Source organism: Xyrauchen texanus, chromosome 2, assembly GCF_025860055.1.
Source record: "Xyrauchen texanus isolate HMW12.3.18 chromosome 2, RBS_HiC_50CHRs, whole genome shotgun sequence".
Classification (NCBI taxonomy): domain Eukaryota; kingdom Metazoa; phylum Chordata; class Actinopteri; order Cypriniformes; family Catostomidae; genus Xyrauchen; species Xyrauchen texanus.
This window is the reverse complement of record NC_068277.1, coordinates 3,069,334-3,092,281: the sequence shown is the minus strand read 5'-3', so window position 1 is coordinate 3,092,281 and position 22,948 is coordinate 3,069,334. Positions and strand designations below refer to the sequence as shown.

At 41.7% G+C, this 22,948-nt stretch overlaps 1 protein-coding gene across 1 annotated transcript in view; it reads left to right on the top strand.

Annotated features, from left to right (window-relative positions):
- The window catches only part of LOC127617664 (histone H2B-like), a 32,128-nt gene extending 16,231 nt beyond the window's left edge, over nucleotides 1-15,897 (top strand). Inside the window, exon 2 of the mRNA XM_052089691.1 lies at nucleotides 13,847-15,897. Within this exon, the coding sequence (XP_051945651.1) occupies nucleotides 13,853-14,227 (375 nt within the window). The 5' untranslated portion in view covers nucleotides 13,847-13,852 and the 3' untranslated portion in view covers nucleotides 14,228-15,897. The remainder of the gene's footprint in view (nucleotides 1-13,846) is intronic.
- The last annotated feature ends 7,051 nt before the right edge of the window (nucleotides 15,898-22,948 follow it).

Here is a 22,948-nt window from a genome sequence, read left to right as displayed (position 1 = left end):
AACGCATCAGACCCTCTCGTACATCTCTGCCCTCCTCCTCAACACCCTGTGCCACTGCCACCACAGGCTCTGCTGCTGCAGGTGCATCCCAGTCATTGTCATAGTCCTCTCCGTGACTCTCACAAAGGTTATGCACAGCAAGTAAGAATCATAGATTTCACAATTGTAACATCACAGTCATTTCTTTTCATGAGGCAACGCTACCTTCCCTTCAGTCTACCAAAAGCGTTTTCAACCACTACCCGTGCTCGACATATTTTCTTGTTGTAGATCTGCTGTTCTACTGTCAGCCGTCCAGTGTCAGTGAATCGGTAGCTCGGTTGAAAGCCCAAACAGACGGTCTGCCGCGGCGACTTTGCAAAGCTAAACAGATCTGAAACACATAAACCAAGCACATTTTAGTACGTAATACTGGTAGCTATAAAGCTGATTAAATACTTTGCATATAGTATTTACACATATGCAAACGTTAGCTATGTTAGCATAACTTACCCTCTTGCGTCGGCTTTGAACAACCGGATTCGTCTCGTAGTCTGAACTCTGTAGTAATTCCCAAACTCTCCTGTTTTTTTCAGCAGTGTTTCGTTTTGCTGCCCTCAGCCTCTCATGAAACAACGTTTATCTTCTTGCTGTGAGAAACAGCCACATCCCGAGGATCAAAAACAGCATACACTCGATTTCCTCCATTGTCCTGTGTGTGTGGGTAGCGGATGTGTGTCGCGTATAAGATTACGTCACGGCAGTTTCCTGCGGCGTCGCTATGACGACCGGGTACTATTTGTGGCGGTACTGTCTGCAATGGAAAACGGAGCGAAAAGCGAGCCGAGGCGAGGCAAGCTGAGGCGAGCTGGTACTGGTAATGGAAAAGCGCCATAAGTTTTTTTTTTCTTTGCCACTCTTTTTGCATCATTTTGCAAACATGGCTGACTTTTTCTTTTCCCCTCTAGCCTGAACATCCTCCTCCTGAGGGTTTCTTTGCTCTCTAAAGGGACAAAAATACTCAAGTAGGAAATACATATCTTCTATATCATGACTGAGAGTTGTTTGCTGAACTTTTACCATCAATATCTATAACTGTGGCTGGGGAACTTTCCTCTTCATAAACCACATCCACAACATCTCCAGGTTCAAACTTTTTTTTAGTATGTCCTTTTTAGGGACAATATCATAGGTGGGAGGCTCCTCCCTCCATTCCACCAGAACCCATGTTTTGTTCATTTTCTAAATAAATAAATAATTACATGCATACATATTTACATACAATTGAACATAAATACATTTATACATTAATAAAATATAGGCCTATATTAATCCAAAGGTGTACAAAACTCTAAAGTCTCATCATTCACATTCATCTGTTGCCTTCAGCTGACTGTATCCATGACAACAATGTTACCTTTAACGGCAACCTGCCAGCGACTCTCACGGTCTCGTCCGGTGCAGATAATTTACTTCTATTCTAAGGTAACCAAAAGGTACAATAATATCAATTACTAGTGATGAAATACAAAACAAAGTAATGTGTTTTGTTAACAATAGATAAAGCTCATTTTTTTATAGTCATTTATAAAAAAAAAAATTGATATAGGCGGTATATAACGTTAGATATATAAGCCTATAATGTGCCGGCAGCAAAAAAAAAAACGAAAAAAAAAACATTTTCATATGTTTTAGTGTTACAAATACACATTCATTTAGAAATGTATAACAGAACAGTAATTTAAAGCATTATAACGATACAATTATTACAATAAAAAAGGCGGACTTACCTTCACAAGACAAAGTGACAGTTGAATGACGTGAATCGGCTACGTGTAGCGAGTAGGGCGTCAATGAAACACGTCACCTCAGTGAATCGAATCTCTAGAAAGATTCATTTACCGGTTCTTTATGTAAATTACACGAGCGTCTTTTTCAGGGTGAAAGACTCTTATTCAACAGATTCCTTAAAACACAAGTCTTTCGCGACAACTTTTATTTTCTTTAAAAAAAATAGCCTTCTAAAAATATATATATATTAATCCTATGTTCCTAATTCAATTTTATAAATACCCAGATTCGTTATTGTAGTCATGTTTAGAAAATGTTCTCATATTACAATTTGGTTTAAGCTATTCGGATAATGCAAAAAAATATATTCTTTATTATGTTTACAAAGAAATAACACTATTGTTTCTTTCTGAAGGATACAAATGGAGTATAAAGTGTACTTAAATGAAGAGGCACCTGTTCCAGCAGCTACAAAAAGGCGATGGACACAGAATATAATAGGTTGCTGAATTCAGAATAATATGCAAATAACTGTAATTTAGGCAATTGTTTTCTTATTGTAGAATTACATATTGACATTAATCAAATAAGCAAGAATTCTGCTCTTTCTTCTTCTTCAGGCGCAAAACAGAGAAGATCATACAAGACATGGCTTATTCCTGATATAGTTGAAGTAATTCAGGTTTTGATGTTGGCCTAAAAACATTTTCAGTGATAAATACATGGCCATTTGTTGTAGTCAAGAAGCCATGTCTAACTAGCTCCTGTATGTTTATAATTTCATACTTATAGGAAAACATTTCCAATGATGACAGTGGTGACAATATCAGCAAATCTAACAGGAACTCCCCTGATGCTCATGTGAGAATAGTTTTTTTTTTTTTTTCAAAGTTAATCTTCTTTAGAATTGCGCTTCTTTATTGTCATAAGGTTGGCAATTCTTTGTTCCTTTTTCAGCCAGTACATATAAAAATGTAAAAGTATAGTACATGCATAAAACTAGTGGTCCAATAGCTGTACATGTCTCACAGGGAAACGTTTCTACTGATGATGAGAATGAGGTCGTCAGCGATGCTGATGGGAACTTTTCAGATGCTGATGTGAGAAGAATTTCTGATCTTTTCTTTTTATCCAATGTTTTTTGCATACATTTGTAAATATCTGTGTTCATATCTTTTGTTTTAATGTGTAATAAATGCACAATTTCTGACAGGAAAGCTTTTCTGCTGATGACGAGGATGATGTTTTTAGCACAGCTTATGAGAACTTTCCACAGACTCATGTGAGAATAAAGTTTAGAATATGTACTAGTCTATAGCCTCACACTTTTTTTTCTTCTTTATGTGTCAGCTTGTAATAAGTGCAATATTTACTTTCTAGATTGTCAGAAACCACAGTGCAGTTTGTGAGGGAAGCACAGAAGAAAGAGAGGAGTGGTGTGCCAGTGAGGAAAAGATATATCCAAATGCCAAAATCACTAATGAAGAATCTCTCCTGTCTATACTTGCCTACAGCCTCAGGCATACAACATCCAAAGTGGCTTTGAGTGACTTGTTAGATCTTATCAATCTCCACTGTCCTGATTCAACCAATGGCGTTCCAGATAGCTTATACAAGTTCATGAAATCCTTTCACTGTGACACTTTTGAAGTCCGGTATATTTGCCCATCCTGCCAATATTTCTTTGGTAATGAAATCCCCACCCACTGTGCTTCATGCAATGGTGCCCCAGGGGACATGGAAAACCTAATCAAATCTGGCTCTGTCTTTATCAAGTTATCTATTGCACATCAATTAAGAGGTAAATTTCAGAATACAGATTTTTGTCAGTCTTTGAATTACAAACGGTCAAGGACAAAGCGCAACTCGCAAAACGTTGAAGACATATTTGATGGCGCTATGTACAAATCTATTGATGCACTAAATGACCCAAATTTGGCGAATATTTCAGTGTCATGGAATGTTGATGGTGTTCCAATTTTCAAATCTTCTCCTTTTCATATCTGGCCACTTCAAGTTACAATCAACGAGCTCCCCCCTAATCTGAGGGCAAAGCATGTCATTCTTGGCGGTTTGTGGTTTGGGCCAAGAAAGCCAGAAATGAACTCGTTTCTGCAATCATTTGTTAATGAATTGTGAAGTCTTGAAAATCAAGGGTTCTCTTACGAGAGGTTCTCTCGTATTGCGTAAGCTAGCTTACGCTACGGGAAAGATTCATCTTTTCTGAGATATTGAAGCCAAAAAATTATCCTTAATTTTTGTATCCATTGTCAACGCAGTGCGGCAGCTGCAGACCTTGAGCGGGCTAGCTAGCGAGCTCATAGGTTGCTCTGCGGCAACTGCTGCAGCCTATAGACGAGCTTGGGCGAACTCGCATCCAATGAGAGGCGTCCGGCGCTCACTGCATCAAAGCCCGCCAAAAGGGCGTGACTAGAGTGCATATAAGCGTAGTTCGTAGGCTGGAACCCTGATTTTCATCTCTTCAGCGAAGCTCTCCGCATCGCTGACCTGGAAGCCGCGTCGCCGTTTGAGGGGCATCTAGAAAGCGTGGACAGCGCTAGAAGAAGCCGGCCGTCTCAGCCACCTTCAGCCATCCTGCGAGCTACGCCATCCGACGACGTATCCTTTTATTAAGCAAGCTAGTTCTCAAGAACTATTCACAAAAGAGTACGAGCGTCTTTTCAAGATGCCTCGCTCCACTTGCGCCTCATGTCGCGCCCTTCTCAGCACAGGAGACCGCCACATCATCTGCGCTCTCTGCCTGGGACTGGGGCACGCAGAGCTCGCCCTCACTGAGGGCGGATGCGATTCTGCGAGGAGCTACCGATGTCGACCCTGCGGGCTCGACTCGAAGCGGTCAAAGCAGAAACCGCCGCGCCGCCTACCCTCAGCCGCGCAGGAAGAAGCGCCGCTCACAAAGGCTGCCGGAAACTGTGGTTGAAGCGACTGCCTCGCCGGAGCCTCTCCCTCGAGCATCGCTTTCACCCTCCCCGCCCCGGGGCCGCGCAGTTGCCGCCGAGCGGCCGCACTGCTGCCATCTCGGATGACGAGCGGAGGATAAGGGCTGCTGTTCCATCATGGCTTCGGACAGCGAGGAGTGGACAGGCTCCCAAGCCTCCTCCTCAGCCCAGGAATCCAGCAGGACCCGCGCCGAGTCGAAGGGGAGTTAACACGCCTCCTCACACAGGCCGTCGACCGCCTCGGGCTCGAGTGGTCACCGCCCCTGAGCAGGCACCCAACAGACTCGGCGGCTGCTTTCTTCAAAGCCATCGCCGCTCTACATCCGCGGCCCGGGCCGCTCCCTTCCTGCCGGAATTACATACGGAGCTTGCAAAGTCGTGGAACGCTCCGTTTTCAGCCAGGACCCGTTCACACGTCTCCACCTCTCTCGCGTCGGTGGACGGCGCCACTGAGAGAGGCTACTCCTCCATCCCCCCGGTCGAGGACTCGGTAGCAGCACACCTTTGTCCGCCCTCCGCGAGATGGCGTTACAAGCCTGTGCTCCCGTCTAAGGCCTGCAGAGCGACTTCCGCCTATGTTGGCCGCGCCTATTCCGCCGCCCGGCCAAGCCGCATCTGCTCTGCACTCAATGGCCGTTTTACAGATCCTACAAGCAGACCTTCTTCGGGAGTGGGATGAGAAAGGCAGGCACCCAGAGGCTGTTACTGATCTACGAGCGCGACAGACCTCGCCCTTCGCGCTACCAAAGCTGCAGCCCAAGCTCTAGGGAAGTGCATGGCCTCGCTGACTGTGACCGAGAGACACTTATGGCTAACACTAGCCGACATGGGAGAAGCAGAGCGCTCCACGTTCCTCAACGCACCGCTCTCTCCAACCGGTCTCTTCGGCTCCGCGGTGAGTGGCATTGTTGACCGCTTCTCAGAAGTCCAGAAAGCCACCCAAGCCATGAACCTCTTCCTGCCGCGTCGCGCTAGCTCCTCTGCAGGCCGCTCACGTGATCAGCCTCCTGCACGAGCCTCTTCACAGCGCCCAGTTCAACAATCTCCAGACTTCTCAGCGTCGACAGGGCGGCCGCCCTCGATCGCGCTCAGACAGCCGCCGCAGACCGCCTCCCCGCGGGCCTCGATCTAAGGTAACGCTGAAACCCGAGCAGCCGAAGTCTTCCTAACTGTGTTGAACAAGCGACGGCTCAGTCCCGCCGCGGCCGGACCACTGTCAAAGCTTTACCCCCTGTCAGTCCCCTTCTCTCAGGCTACTACAGTGGTGAATTTAGCAGCCAACAAGCCGGTGACACTGCCCGCTTGCCTGCACTCAAACGCCGTTTTCACGGCGACCCAAATAAATCTTGTAAAGAGCAAACATGTCTTATGTGTAGAAAAAGTGCCCACAACCCAGTGTTCGCCCCTACACACAAGCATAACACATCCCGTGCCCCTATCAGAGCACGCTCTCATAAAGCGGTTACTGAACCGCTCGAGCGTCAGAGTCAATGAAGGCGCCCACAAATGCGTCGCGCGCGCCCATTCTCTGCCCGCTCTGTCACACGACCAGCCCTATGTGTAGAAAATGTGCCCACAATCCAGTGTTCACTTCTGCACACAAGCACTGCATGTCTCGTGTCCCCACCAGAGCACGCTCACATAAAGCGATTACTGAACCGCTCGAGCGCTAGAGTCAATAAATGCGCCCGCAAATGCGTGCGCGCGCCCATTCTCTGCCCGCTCTGTTACATGGCCAGCAACCATTCCTCTGTGTGTAAGTCCCGTGCCCATGACTATGCTTGCGCATCACGTAACAGATGTGACTCTTTCCCCATTCATTCCAATCGGGAAGTCACTCACAAAACAGCCTGTTCATGCTGTCTGCGAGCAATCATGCATTAACACACTAAACGCGCTCACACATTTTGTTCAGCGCTCTGTGTGCGGCAATCAGAGCGAATTGGCCATTCACCCTCTAGCGTTACGCTTCAAAGCGTGGGAAGCTATTCCAGGGATATCCAAGTGGGTGTTAAGCACAATACAACAGGGCTATTTGCTACAGTTCGATCGCCGCCCCTCGCTTCAGAGCGCGGCTCGAAACCACTGTGAACACGGAAGCAGCGTGCATGCTTCGTTCAGAAATAGCAAGCCTTCTGTGCAAAAGGGCCATAGAAAAAGTGCCACCCTCTCTGAGCGAGTCGGGGCTTTACAGCCGTTATTTTCTTGTTCCCAAGAAAGACGGCGGCCTCAGACCCATATTAGATCTCAGGGTTTTGAACAAGGTGCTTGCAAAAAGACCGTTCAAAATGCTTACAATCAGGAAACTCCTCGCGCATGTGCGCCAGGGGACTGGTTTATTTCTCTCGATCTGAAAGATGCATACTTTCAGATTCAGATAAATCCCGTCACAGGCCATTCTTGAGATTCGCCTCGACGGCCAGGTTTATCAATACACCGTCCTTCCGTTCGGCCTGTCCTTAGCACCCCGTACTTTCACGAAGTGCATGGATGCGGCGCTCGCACCCCTGCGGAGTCAGGGTTTGCGAATTCTGAACTATTTGGACGACTGGCTGATTATGGCTCAGTCACATATGGAGCTTCTGTCTCACAGAGCAGTTCTCCTCAGCCATCTGAACAGTTTGGGTCTTGCAGTCAATTGGACCAAGAGCTCACTACAGCCCAGTCAGACCATTTCCTTCCTGGGAATAGAACTAGACTCCGTGGCAATGACGGCTCGCTTATCTACACAGCGCGCACGCCGTGTTCAGCGACTAGCCGCATCTTTTCAGATGAACAGCCTCACGCCTCTGAAGAAATTCCAGAGAGTGCTAGGTTACATGGCCTCAGCCGCAGCAGTACTTCAGCTGGGTTTACTGCACATGCGCCCGCTTCAGCATTGGCTAAACACCAGCGCGTCTCGCCGGGCTTGGGCCACAGGCCGCCAGCCCATCAAGGTGACTCAGACCTGCATATCAGCTCTGCAGCCCTGGACAGTGGCCGAATGGTATCAGCGGGGAGTGACAATGGGAGCTGTATCTCGCCGAAAAGTCATCTCGACAGACGGCGTCCAACACGGGTTGGGGCGCGGTCTGCGAGGGCTCTCCGGTTTTCGGCCTATGGTCAGTTCAGGAAAAGCTCCTTCACATAAATTGTCTGGAAATGATAGCGGTCGAGTACGCGCTCGTGCGCTTTCTCCCGGTCATTCAGGGTCACCACGTCCTGGTCCGTTCGGACAACAGATCTGTGGTATCCTACCTAAACCGTCAGGGCGGTGTCAGATCCAGGAACCTCTTCCATCTGACAAAACGCATACTGAGTTGGTCCCAGTGCCACCTGCGCTCGCTGAGGGCGACGCGCGTGCCAGGCCACCTGAGCGACGGCCCGGACAGACTGTCCAGAGACAATATTCCCCCAGGGGAATGGTCCCTGCACGCTCAAACAGTCCAGACGTTATGGCACCTATTCGGCAGAGCAGAGATAGACCTCTTTGCGTCCAAAGAGAACTCTCACTGCCCAGTATTTTTCTCGAAAAGCAAGGACGCGCTGGCCCAGGACTGGCCCAGACGCCCGCTTTACGCCTTCCCTCCCGTCTCGCTATTGCCACAGGTAATGCAGAGGATCAGGGAAACGCGTCACTCGGTGCTCCTCATAGCCCCGCGTTGGGAGAATCAGACATGGTTCCCGGAGCTTACGCAGCTGTCACTGACAGCGCCGTGGCCCATCCCAGTGAGAGCAGATCTCCTCTCTCAAGCTCGCGGCACAATCTGGCATCCCCACCCAGAGCGCTGGGCGCTGCATGCGTGGGTGATCAACGACTACCCGTCGCTCTGCCAGAAGGAGTAATAAACACCATCATACACGCTAGAGCCCCTTCCACGAGAAGACTCTATGCGTCAAAATGGTCTGTGTTCTCAAAATGGTGCACCAACAGAGACCTGGACCCACGGACATGTGGGGTGTCGTCGCTGCTCGTATTTCTACAAGAGCTGCTGGATGAGGGCAGATCCCCATCCACGCTCAAAGTGTATGTGGCGGCCGTTGCGGCGTTCGCTGAACCCCTGCACGGCCAGTCATGGGGTAAAAACGAGCTGGTCATCCGCTTCCTCAGGGGAGCTAGAAGGATGAACCCCCGCGCCCCCATCGGTTCCTATCTGGGATCTTTCTATAGTTCTCGAAACTATGAAAGCCCCCTTTCGAACCACTTCAATCCGTGGATTTGAAATACCTTTCACTCAAATCCGTTTTTCTGACTGCCCTGTCATCAGTCAAACGTGTGGGAGACCTTCACGCGCTGTCTGTCAGCGCTGCGTGTCTTGAGTTTGGACCAAGTGACTCCAAGGTCATTTTAAAGCCTAGACACGGCTATGTTCCCAAGGTGATCGGTACTCCTTTCAGAGCACAGGTCATTTCCCTATCGGCGCTGCCAGCACCGGATAGCTGAACGCGACGCCAATCTCCTTTGCCCGGTCAGAGCACTGAGATTGTATACTGCACGCTCCGCTGCTTTCAGACACTCCGAGCAGCTTTTCGTTTCGTTCGGAGGGCGCACCAAAGGTCTCGCCGCCTCGAAACAGACACTATCTAGATGGATAGTGGACGCTATTGCTGCTGCATACGCGTCAAAAGACCTGCCATGCCCGTTGGGCATTAGGGCTCACTCCACTAGAGGCATGGCATCCTCGTGGGCATGGTCCAGCGGAATTTCCATTCACGACATATGTGTGGCAGCGGGATGGACTTCCCCTCCACCTTTGTCAGATTTTACAATATGGAAGTGCCCGCTCTGCAGGCAAAACTACTAGCAGTTTAATACGCTACAGCTCCCCTGGTGAGCTGCACTGATGGGACACATTCCACACAGACCGGCACCGCCGCTCTGTCGTTCCCGTCCTACTATGTGCTTATGTATTACACAATCAATGACCCGCATTCTTGCCGGCCAAATATTATTTCCCCACTCATAAGGGCTCCCCGGGTCCCCCTTAATTCCCTGGGGCTTATACAGTGGATGCTTGGCGCGCACGGCGTTGACAATGGGTTCCCGTAGCGTAAGCTAGCTTACGCAATACGAGAGAACCTCTCGTAAGAGAACGTGTCGGTTACCTAACGTAACCTCGGTTCTCTCTAGATGAGGGAACGAGTATTGCGTAGCCGGCCGTGCTTCAGCGCCACGGCGACTTTTCGCTTCAGTCAATGAAAACCAGGGTTCCAGCCTACGAACTACGCTTATATGCACTCTAGTCACGCCCTTTTTGGCGGGCTTTGATGCAGTGAGCGCGCGGACGCCTCTCATTGGATGCGAGTTCGCCCAAGCTCGTCTATAGGCTGCAGCAGTTGCCGCAGAGCAACCTATGAGCTCGCTAGCTAGCCCGCTCAAGGTCTGCAGCTGCCGCACTGCGTTGACAATGGATACAAAAATTAAGGATAATTTTTTGGCTTCAATATCTCAGAAAAGATTAATCTTTCCCGTAGCGTAAGCTAGCTTACGCAATACTCGTTCCCTCATCTAGAGAGAACCGAGGTTACGTTAGGTAACCGATACGTTACCTTGTCAGTGGAAAGGTGAAAAATCAGTAGTCCATGTTTACAGTTTGCTTTGCATTTGTGATTCAGTGGCTCGTTGTGCTGTACAGAACGTCAAGCAATTTAATGGAGAGCATGGTTGTAACTGGTGTTATCAAAAGGGTGAAGTTGTAGAAAAGGGTAATGGGTTTACAAGGGTGTATCCTTTGCAGTCAACGGAGCCAGAGCTAAGATCACACAAAAAACACACTAAAGATGCTCAGCAAGCTGTGGATTCGGAAACATGCATAAATGGTGTAAAAGGTCCATCTCCTCTAATGCTGCTGATGTTTTTTAACATGGTTACTGGATTTGGATATGATTACATGCATGGCATATTACTTGGTGTTTGTCGCCAGCTGAATACCCTATGGTTTGACTCCAAATACCATACAGAGTCTTGGTACATTGGAAGAGAAGTCGAGCAAATTGAAAGAAGGTTACTTGCCATTAAACCACCTGCAAGTATAACAAGACCACCCCGTTCAATTTCTTTGCGTAAATATTGGAAAGCTTCGGAATACAGACACTTTTTCTTATTTTACAGCCTTCCCTGTTTGTTCGGCATTTTACCCAGAAAATATCTTGACCATTTACTACTTCTAGTACAGGCCACATACATTCTCCTTCAAGATTAAATTCCCCCCCCCCATGACACTGACAAAGCTGATGGCCTTTTAAAATCATTTGTGGGCCACTTTGAGTCTCTGTATGGAAAGTGTCATGTGTCTTATAATGTCCACATACTTGTACATGCAGCAGCATCTGTAAAAAATTGGGGTCCTTTATGGAGTCACAGTGCATTCTTATATGAGTCCCAGAATGGACACCTTCAGAAACTCTTTCATGGCACACAAGCTGTAGCAGAGCAAATTGTTAACATGTTTAACCTTTACCAGCATGTTCCACGACTCATTGCTGCTGTATTCAATGATGAACAAACACAGCACAGCAAAAGCTTTGTTGAAAAAATATTGGGAGGCACCAAGATTGTGACAAAGTGTATTGGTAGTTCTAGCGTGATGTTTCTTGGATGCCCACATGTACGACAGCCAACCCCAAGAGAGTCTTATCTCCTTCAAGAGTCAGGTTTCAGTGCAAATAAAGCTTTCAGTTTTTATTCTAGGGCTGTGGTATATGGCAAGCGAATTCATTCAAAAGGAGCAAAATCTTTATCTAAAAGAATCAACCATGCAGTTCAAACCAAACATGGGTCTGTAGCATTAATACGATCATTTATAAATGTAGGTAATGCGCAAGGAGTGGGTCATGCCTTCATTGATGTTATGAAAACAACAAGTAATGACATCAGCAAAGACAGAGAATCAGGGATAACAGCAACAAGCATTTTAAAAGAAAGAGGGATAGACTCAGTTGAACTAATCAAATGCACAGACATACATTCAACCTGTGTCTATCTCAAGGACCTGCCAGGTCTTGCAAATATTTTTTTTTTGCATCCAACCAAATAGATGGGAGTTGGATTAAAAATAAATTGCTGGTTTTGATCTTAATGTTATAAAATGTAAAAGTGTACAGTACACAGACTCATATCTCTTAAATGTTGAAATGTCTTGGATGTTTGCATAAATGCATAATTTTGAAATGATTTAGAGTAATGGTTAATTTTTTATTTTTGCCTATATCTATTCTTAGAGGCCATGGTTCTCAGCAGGAAACCGATGGAGTGCGTACTCCAGGTAGGGAATGAGGTTTTGCCCCAAGTGAAGGAGTTCAAGTACCTTGGGGTCTTGTTCACGAGTGAGGGGACAATGGAGCGGGAGGTTGGCCGGAGAATCGGGGCAGCGGGGGCGGTATTGCACTCGCTCTATCGCACCGTTGTCACGAAAAGAGAGCTGAGCCGAAAGGCAAAGCTCTCGATCTACCGGTCAATTTTTGTTCCTACCCTCACCTATGGTCATGAAGGTTGGGTCATGACCGAAAGAACTAGGTTGCGAGTACAAGCGGCCGAAATGGGCTTCCTCAGAAGGGTGGCGGGCTTCTCCCTTAGAGATAGGGTGAGGAGCTCAGTCATCCGTGAGGAGCTCGGAGTAGAGCCGCTGCTCCTTTGCGTTGAAAGGAGTCAGTTGAGGTGGTTTGGGCATCTGGTAAGGATGCCCCCTGGCCGCCTCCCTAGGGAGGTGTTTCAGGCACGTCCAGCTGGGACAAGGCCTCGGGGAAGATCCAGGACTAGGTGGAGAGATTACATCTCCACACTGGCCTGGGAACGCCTCGGGGTCCCCCAGTCAGAGCTGGTTAATGTGGCTCGGGATAGGGAAGTTTGGGGCCCCCTGCTGGAGCAGCTGCCCCCGCAACCCGACTCCGGATAAGCGGTTGAAGATGGATGGATGGATGGATATCTATTCTTACTCTTAATTGTATTCATTTATTTGTTAAGACTCATTGTTTCTATTGCTGCCAACAGAGCATAATATATCAAAAATAGTTCAATGAAATGTACTTGAATCTAATTAAATAAAAATTGTATGACTAAAACTACAGCAACTATCACAGTTTTATTCTCTAGTCATTATATAGTCTATCCTGAATCCAAAACCTGTAGGTTTTTTTATATTTATTTTTCATTTTGTATTTATTTATTTTTCATTTACAGGAAAAAACTCCTGTAAGAAAACATTTTGTTTCTGCAGGAATTATAAAATCCTGCAGGATTTTTCACTTGTGCTGATTTTTTTTTTTTAAATCCTGTAGGACTGCTGTGCAGCACAAGAGAAAAATCCTGCAGGATTCCTGCAGGTTATTTTTGTAAGGGTTAGCACTTTATTTGACATATTACTTTTAAATAAATGGTGCAAAGCTTAATCATTGAAGAGAAGTTAATCTGTCCATCTCAGTCTTAGTTTACCAGTTTTTTTAAGCTTTTGTTACTGTATTTTTGTTATTATCGTCAATATTTGAAGATAAGTCTGTCTGCAGACCCCCACCCCACCAAAATAAATAAATATAATAAATAAATATATAAATAAATGAAATAATCGTCTTTCATTGAATAAACATGGATTTTTAAATGTTTTGTTCAATACATATTTCATATATTCAAACACGTACAGAATTACAGATGACGTTTCCGTCATATTACAGTCCAGATTTACTTGCGCAGTTCTAAACGCAGAACAATTGAAAAAGAAATACGTCTTTGATAATAATATGGAATATGCAAAATATCTACTTCTCAGAAAAGCATTGTTGGAGAAAGAACTCAGAAAAAGCTCTTTATTAACATTTATTTCTTGAGAAACTTATTTTCTTTTTCATATTACATTATTTTACTAGAAAAAATGAGCGGGAGAACTAAACAAAGGAAATGTAATCGTGTGGGGGGTGGAAACTTTCTAACATGAGGCGAGAGGAGGGACTTTCATTTGGAAGTCTTTGATTGGCTCTTTCGGGTCCGTCAATCTTACAACTGTCCAATGAAATCATTGAATGTGTTTGACCAATGAAAATACGCCATCAGAGGCGCGCGTCATCTCCTCACAGAATTTGCATAGAGGAGGGAATAAATACTTCTGTGAGCTGATAAGAATTATTATTCTGAGTTTGTTCTTCAGATCGTCATGCCTGAACCAGCCAAATCCGCCCCGAAGAAGGGATCCAAGAAGGCCGTTACAAAGACCGCCGGTAAGGGAGGAAAGAAGCGCAGAAAGTCCAGGAAGGAGAGTTACGCTATCTACGTGTATAAAGTCCTGAAACAGGTTCATCCTGACACCGGGATCTCTTCCAAGGCGATGGGAATCATGAACTCTTTCGTCAACGACATCTTCGAGCGCATCGGCGGTGAAGCGTCTCGTCTCGCTCACTACAACAAGCGCTCCACCATCACATCGAGAGAGATCCAGACCGCCGTGCGTCTGCTGCTGCCCGGTGAACTGGCCAAACACGCCGTGTCTGAGGGCACAAAGGCCGTCACCAAATACACCAGCTCCAAGTAGAAGAACATCCGGTTTCTCAACCAACACAAAGGCTCTTTTAAGAGCCACACATCTTCTCATTTAAAGAGTGGATTATTCAAGATGAAATTAGAACCTGTTTTTACTGGACATGCCCCAGCCTTCCCTTAATGAAAACAAACCAACTTGCAAAACTGTCACACGGTGTGTTTATGATTTGTGTTCGTATTGCTGCCATTTTATCCAAACAGCTTTCACTGTCTCCAGACTTGAATATTATTGATAATCTCTGGTTACATCTTAAACGTGCAGAACATGTGAGACACTGATGTTGCTGAACAGCAAGAAACGTTTTGAAGGTGTAATTTCTGCCAATTGTGTGATTATTACAGACTGAAAGGAATCCAAACTTTTGCACCTGACACGTTTATTTGTATAATTTATTATTGTTTATTTGTTTAATATCATTTTTGTTATCCATATAAACACAATATTTACTTGTTCTAGTGTGAAATTGTATAAATAGATGTAAAAAGTGTTTAGAGTCATTAGATGCTCAACAATACAGGTGCATCTCAAAAAGTTAGAATATCTGTTTTTGTAATTCCTTTGCACAAATGGTGGGATATTTGATAACTACAGAGTTCTGCGCTCTCTCAAAAGCTTTAAAAGTGAACTACTAATACAATATTTGTATAAAAATGTTTCATGACTTTATTATCTTGTAAATGCTACCCGCTAGGCTAACAGATTAACACATTATACCCTCATCATACATCATATCTCACAGTTTATCAGTAGTCTTCCAATTCTCTGTGCCCTACTGGATGCTATGAGATAACAGAGAGTGACTGATATTGCTTTAGCAGGACCTAATGGAGAGTGGTGCCAGATACTTCTCTTTTCATGAAGCTAAAGGAAGTGAACAGTACAGAGTGTGACATAAACAGATGCTGGATCAAAAGTTAAGAAATAATCTACAATCTAGGCAATGATCGCTTGCTAAAAACATGGCTAATGCCCGTGTAAATGCTGATGTAAGCATGTTCCAGCGTATGCGCTCCAGTTCACATTGTCACAGCAGGAACAGCTAAAGGCCATAGTGGAGGACTGATCATCACCCATAGTCATGTTAGCAGAGCAGTTAATAGAGCCGTCATGGTATGAAGCAGAAATGCTATCAGCATCTGAATGTGGTGGACCAGTACCTCTCAGAGCAGCTACCTAACCCTAAATCTAGCAGCACATTGACCTCTATGGTTCCAAATGTTGGTGAGGACAGGTGCAAAATCATTATGGCTACTCTGACAAGGTGAACTCAAATCCTGGAAATGATGAGCACTATATCATAATCACTAGTCTGTACGTGCAGTACATATGCAAACGTAAATGTCCACAACACACTTTTATTTCTGTTTAAGTTAGGTGTTATTGTTTATAGTTTCATGTCATTTTGGGAGAATACAATTGTATTGTATATGGTGTGTATTGTATATAATTATCGTGTTGTGTAAGTATGTTGTTTACTGTAATTGGTATATGTCTCGTCACTGTCATGACTGCTATGTTGCTCGGAACTGCACACAAGAATTTCACCTACTGTTGCACTTGTGTACATGTGTGACAATAAAGTGATTTGATTTGATTGATTTATGTACAACCCGAATTACGGAAAAGTTGGGACAATTTTTAAATTTGAATAAAATGAAAACTAAAAGACTTTCAAGTCACATGAGCCAATATGTTATTCACAATAGAACATAGATAACAGAACAAATGTTTAAACAAAGAAATTGTACACTTTTATCCACTAAATGTGCTCATTTCAAAGTGGAAGTGTTCTATGGTCCGACGAGTCCAAATTTGACATTCTTGTTTGAAATCACAGATGCCGTGTCCTCCGGGCAAAAGAGGAGGGAGACCTTCCATCGTGTTATCAGCGTTCAGTTCAAAAGCCAGCATCTCTGGTGGTCTGGGGGTGCATAAGTGCATACTGTATGGGCAGCTTGCATGTTTTGCAAGGTACTATGAATGCTGGAAGGTATATAAAGGTTTTAGAGCAACACATGCTCCTCTCCAGATGACGTCTATTTCAGGGACTGCCTTGTGTATTTCAGTAGGACAATGCAAAACCACATACTGCAGCCATTACAACAGCATGGCTTCATCGTAGAAGAGTCCGGGTGCTTAATTGGCCTTCCTACAGTCCAGATCTTTCACCTATAGAGAACATTTGGTGCATCATTAAACGAAAAATACGTCAGACAACCAGAAACTCTTCAGCAGCTGGAAACCTATATGAGGCAAGAACGGGACCAAATTCCAACACCAAAACTCCTGACACTCATAACCTCGATGCCCAGATGTCTTCAAACTGTTTTGAAAAGAAGAGGAGATGTTACACCTTGTTAAACATGCCCCCGTCCCAACTATTTTGAGACCTGTAGCAGGAATTAAATTTGAAATGAGCACATTTAGTGCATACAAGTGTACAATTTCTTTGTTTAAACATTTGTTCTGTTATCTATGTTCTATTGTGAATAACATATTGGCTCATGTGACTTGAAAGTCTTTTAGTTTTATTCATATTTAAAAAACGTCCCAACTGTTCCGGAATTCAGGTTGTAGTTTGCAAATAGTCTTTCCCCATTCTCCTCTACCTGGCTAACTACATTTACATTTATTCATTTAGCAGACGCTTTCATCCAAAGCAACTTATAAATGAGAAATACAACAAGCAATTTGTTTAAAGAGAAAGCAGTAGCAAGAGAAGTGCTAGCAATACATGGTTTCAATCATTGTCTTGAAGATGGTTTGTTTTTATTTTAACAATAGTTAAGAGTATGCAGTTAAAGAGTTTCAGAATCAATATAGACAATTTCTGAGGATGGTAACAATAACAACTGCCCTGACTCACTTTCTTGGGCCTTGTGTGGAGGCCTCATATCCATAGTTTGGTCTATTAAGACAAGCCTCACTTCTTTCAAACCTATTTTATTTATTTTAAATAAATAATATATGTTCTGTTGATTACAAGGTCTTGTAATAGTTATTTTTTTGTGAGTTGTTTAATAGTTCCAAATTGGTTCCATTCATGTGTTTTTTTTTTTATATTAAATTTAATAGAAATGTCTTTTTACATCTACATTCTGTCATTTTATTTGTACTTATAAAAGAAATAAATTTTTTGCTCAAATTCAGATATAATGATTTTTATAAGAGCATATATGTTAAAGAAAACAAAAACCGCACAAGATAAAAAAAAAGCGCAGGTAATAAATATAGCTGCATAGTGCGCTGAAAGAGTGTCAGTAATGGCGGACACGTCACACAGAACCTGAGGTTTAAAGTCCCCTGCTGCACACCAGCGAGAGAGAGATGCTCGAGAGTCAGAGATGCTACAGACACGGCGCGGAGGAGACGGGATGTCTGAGAAAAAAGTACGTTTTTGACTTTTTGTGGAAGGCTCTGAATATAATATGGTGCTGTTTATTTAACTTGCATATTGTTTGCACATATATCGTAACATAAAAATCATGTCATTTTATTTCTGTAGCGCTTTTCACATTAAGCATAATCTCAAAGCAGCTTTGCAGAAAGTATAGATTAATGTACCAAAATGAAAATAATAATATATCTATTAGGGCTTTAGATTCCTGAGTCTTAAGCTCATTTTGATGACTGCATTTTTAGCGGTAATCCGCTTTTAAACTTCGCCTAATTTAAAATGTTGTTGTCTTTGTTATTTCTGAAAGACATATTTTGCGTCCCTGTTAATTCACCTAGATGATTAGCTCACTTTTGGTAACATTAATTTTAGTTTGCCAGGAGTTGCATCTTTAGCGGCCTGCACGTGCAGCCATGTGGAGTCTGAGGTCAGGCGGGATTCATGGCGTCTTATCTCACTAAACACCAATAATGTGTTTCAACAAAGCAAGAGCGAAGTTTAATAAATTCAGAACACATTTGTTCTACTTCTGTAATGCAATTTTAAAGACCAGACAATAAATGGCATTTATTTTCTGTCAATATGTTTTGAAATTGTATTGGCTTATGTTGAAATTACAATGTCAATTACTTTAATATATTGCCAAATTGTACCATTACAGTTTTAAATATAGTGTAATGTGATGTTTGACTGTCTATGACACTTGTGCTTGCAGGAAGATGAAACTATGAATGGCAGCTCTGGATGCACAGGTGAGATAATGAGAAGATACTACAAATGAGTAAAATGTGTTTTGTACCATGTCAAATTGTAGTGCGTCATTTATTACTTAAAATAATTCTTAAAGCTTATATATGTAGCTTAATGAGCCAGAGTAACCAAGGTTTTTAAAAGCACAATCTTGGAGAAAAATAAATATCAAACATAACCCACCATGCCAAGTTCATGGATGTGCACGAGATTCAATCTTTTAATCCGTTATCTTTAGGTTATAGCTAAATAATGTTGTAATTAATGACCAATCAGTTTAAATAAAAGTTTAGAGGCCACTACATTATCACAAAGTAATTAAGGGATGATTGTAGTAATTAATGCAATCTAAGGTTAATTTATACAAACTTACACTTTTTGTTATAATCTGTAAATTTTCTTAACAGTTTTATTAAAAAAGTAAACATATCATCTGTTAGAAATTAAGGCAAGTAGGTGATTTATATCTGCTTATTTTAGTGAAAAGTTTCATTTTAAAAAACATTTCTGTATTTTTGCTTTTTTTGTTAAATGACAGAAAATTTGGTATTGTGGCATTAAACAATATAAATATGTCTATATGTCCATATGATCATGTTATTGTGAAACCTAAAGTGTACTTTTCATGTTTAATATAAAGATAAAAAAATACCTCGCTGATATCTTGCATTTTTATTTTTACATACATTAATCGATGGTGAAAATTAATTTCTAATGGCTAAATAAATTTGGGCAATTATCCCTAAACTCTGACATGTTAGTAATGGTTCAATAACTGGACATAGATATAATTACTTGACTGTAAGTGCTGAGTAAATACAACATGTTGTCCTGTGTACTCTCAATTTCAGTGGATACTGCAGATAAGTTTGTTTTGTTGTAATTGTTTATCATTGTATGAAATTAAAAGTCACAGGTCACATTAAATTTGTGGTAACTACAGGTCAGCCTTATTTTGATACTTGTTTTAAATCTATTGGTTTGCTATTCGATACTGATGATTCTCTTGGGGTTAAAGCCAAGAACTTTAGTAGGAGGAAGTCAAATGGAAAAATATTCTAAACAACAATAAATGTTTTTGTCTTTGTAATTTACATAGCAGTGGATGATGTGACAGATGGCCCTGAAGAGAAGACAAATGTAGGCTATATCCACAGATAAACATTATATAATCTCTGATACTTGAGATAAGGGACAAAAGTCCCTTTAGAAGTTAGTTTTTCCTTTTTATTATTTAATACTACATTATTATAAATGGATATATTTGTAGACAAAGGTCTCAGCTAATGAACCATATAAGGGAACAGGTTTTTCTGAAAATGAAATAAATGCATTAAAAAGCATGCTGTTTTAATTTGATCCATCCAACAATAATAATGTTATAATTGCGTTCAGTAAAGGAGCTGACTGACAACAACTGATTGACAAGACAACAAATTAAAAAAAATGTAAGCTAATATTTAATTTAATACAGCAATCCTTCCATGGTTTGTTTTTTTTAGCGGTACAAGAACACAAGAAGTGTAAGTTAGGTTGAATGTAAGGGTTAGCATTATTATGTGCGCCCTGTAGCAGCAACAGTTCCCAACGTGAATCCAAAGGGTCTGTAGCCTGTCTATAAATCGCAACAAATACATACATTTTATTTGTTGTGACCTGCATGAATGAAGCAGTGGGAAATGCCGTTTTACATGTTTGCTCTCTCTTTGAAGTCCATTACATCATACAAATCTACAAATGTATTTATAATAAGAACTGCAATATTCCATAAAAAAAGAATCATTAATCTTGACAGTAGATGTAAAGATGCTATGTATATAAGTATGTAAATACAATTAAAACAACATTAGAATAATTCCCCATATGCAAAAAAAGTTACGCTTTATTTTAAGGTGACGTAGTTACATCATACTGAGTAATATTAATCAACATGTACTAACTATAGAGTTATGGGAGTTTAGGGTTAGTTACTTGTAATTATGCATAAGTTATTACTATAGTAAGTACATGTAGTAACGTGTAACTACATCACCTTAAAATAAATGTTATCAAAAATATATATATAATATCAATATATAAAGAGTTTTGTGAGCACTTGTCAACCCCATCAGACATAAAACCTGACGAAGTTGACATCTGATGGAGACGACAAAACAACTTTTTTGTATAAAACAACAAAATGTTTGTATAAAATATAAAAAAAAAGCTAAAACTTTCAGTACTATGTGTCCTACTGTAAGATACACAATGAGCAGGAAATAGGAAAGGGGTCCTATTAAAGATAACCATGATATTGCCTGATTTATTCAGCATTATAAAAAATCCTGACGGAGTTGACGCAAAGTGAGAACACAACTTATATAAATATAGTAAAAGATTTACTTTTTGTATTGTTTGATATATTACAGATCTCTGCCTTTCAATTTAAATGCATATTTTTTAATTTGTTGCATTTTTAAACACTTTGTTTGGCAGTTTTTAAATTACATTAGTGTTTTTCAAACATAGAGCATGTATTTAAAATAAAACTAAAGAAATTAGTAAAAAATAGAAGCTATGAATGTCCTGAGTATCCAGATTTCCTTTAGATTTAACTAAGAATTTAATTTTTTTAACAAATTGCTTGTTGTTGTATTCCTATTTGTATTTGCAAACGCATACATTTTATTCACAGCTTAACAGGAAAATGCTTGGATATGAAACAGAAGAATCAAGTTCAGAGTTCAGCGAGTATATGCCGGAAACAGAGGATCAATCAGAGAGTGACAGCTCAGCAAAAAATGTCAAACAGCAAAAGAGACGAAATGTTCTGTTAAAAACATCAAGATCTAAACCATGTAAAAGAAAGCATGTGACACGTTATAGTTCCTGGACCAAAGAATCCTCTTCATCTGATATTTGTAATGTGAAGGTCATGATGCTGAAGAAGGAAACAGATGGCGGCAGACTGTACAATAAAAAGTACTTGTGCTTGTTCTGCTCTAAATCATTCAGTAAAATGGCACGCCATTTAGAATCAAAGCACAAAGATAAGCCAGAGGTGGCAAGAGCATTTCTGAAAGGGTCTAAAGAGCGAAGATTACAGCTGAGTTTATTGGGAAATAAAGGGAACCGTTGTCATAAAGCTCAGGTGCTTAAAGAAGGAAAAGGACTGGTGATACCCCGACAGCAATCCATTGCACCAGTAACAGCAAGTGATTACTTGCATTGCATAAACTGTGAGGCCTACCCGAAGAGGAGATCATTATGGAGGCACATGCAGAGACGCCATCTTAGCAAAAAAGTCAAAGGAAGGAATCTTGATTTGATCCACACGGTAAAATAGTACTGAGTTAATAACTAGATACATTAATTTACACATATTCCTCCATAGATTTGTTTTGTCAATTAATTAATTTAAATAAATAAACTAGCAGATTGAAAATTCTCAAATGCCATTTTATGATCAGCTGGAACGCCACTGTGGGTTATAGACATTGGTTTAATGTAACTGTTTAAAAAATACTTAGTAACCATACAGATCAAATTAATAGGTAGCAAACTGTGTTTTATAGCGAGAGTACTGATGGACAGTGATGGATCAGACTCTGAAAATGAGAAATTCAGCAGGTATGTAGTCATCTACTGAAAGGGAATGATGGGAAAGCTAGAAAAGGCTGAATATTACTGGAATAAAAATGAGTGTGCTTGCTGATATTTAGGAGTTCTTGTTGTCTCTTACTAAGAGAGCTATTATGTGTCCAAACAAATCAATGAAGTTGAACAACACAAAAATCTAATTTAATGGGAGGATTATGAAGACTTCTGATATTGTTTTACTTTTAAAGTACTTTATGATTTGCATGTTTTTTACTTGCTTTTATTATTTTGTATATCCTTTAGATAATTTTATATAATGTTCTATTATACAGTTTCCTGAAAATAGTATTGTTTATTCTCTGTGTACCAACAGAAAAGAGTACTTAATTGTGCACAGTGCCCCTTGCTAATATTGGCACTATTGGTTAATCTGAGAAGAGAAGAAAGTGAAGAGACATTTTTGTTGTGTCAGCTTTTGTTCAAAAATATAAAAACAATCCCCTGTTCTCATGGATATCTAACAGTTACAATCACAGTTTCATAAAAACAAAATAAACCCCAATATATCTGGTCTATTAAATGTTTTACACTGGTGCCCATTTAGTCAGCATTCTGTGCCATTACTGTATATTGCCTTTATTGAACGTCCCTCAGTTGTGCTCATATGTTTTATAACGGGCAAGGATAAAAAACTGCAGCCAATTGGCAAGGATTTGGAGGAACCACCCACAAAGGATAATCGGTTTTTAAAATGTCTTATGAAATGTCACACTTTCCATTTTGTTTTGTTAAAGTTCAGTCAGAATGAAGCCATTTCTATTGAAAACAGAGTTCCCTTAAAGGGTTAGTTCACCCAAAAAATGAAGTTTCTGTTTTTAATTACTCGCCCAAATGTCTTTATAAACTCATAAGACCTTCGTTCATCTTCGAAACACAAATGAAGATATTTTTGACGAAATACGAGAGGTTTCTGAACCATCCTTATG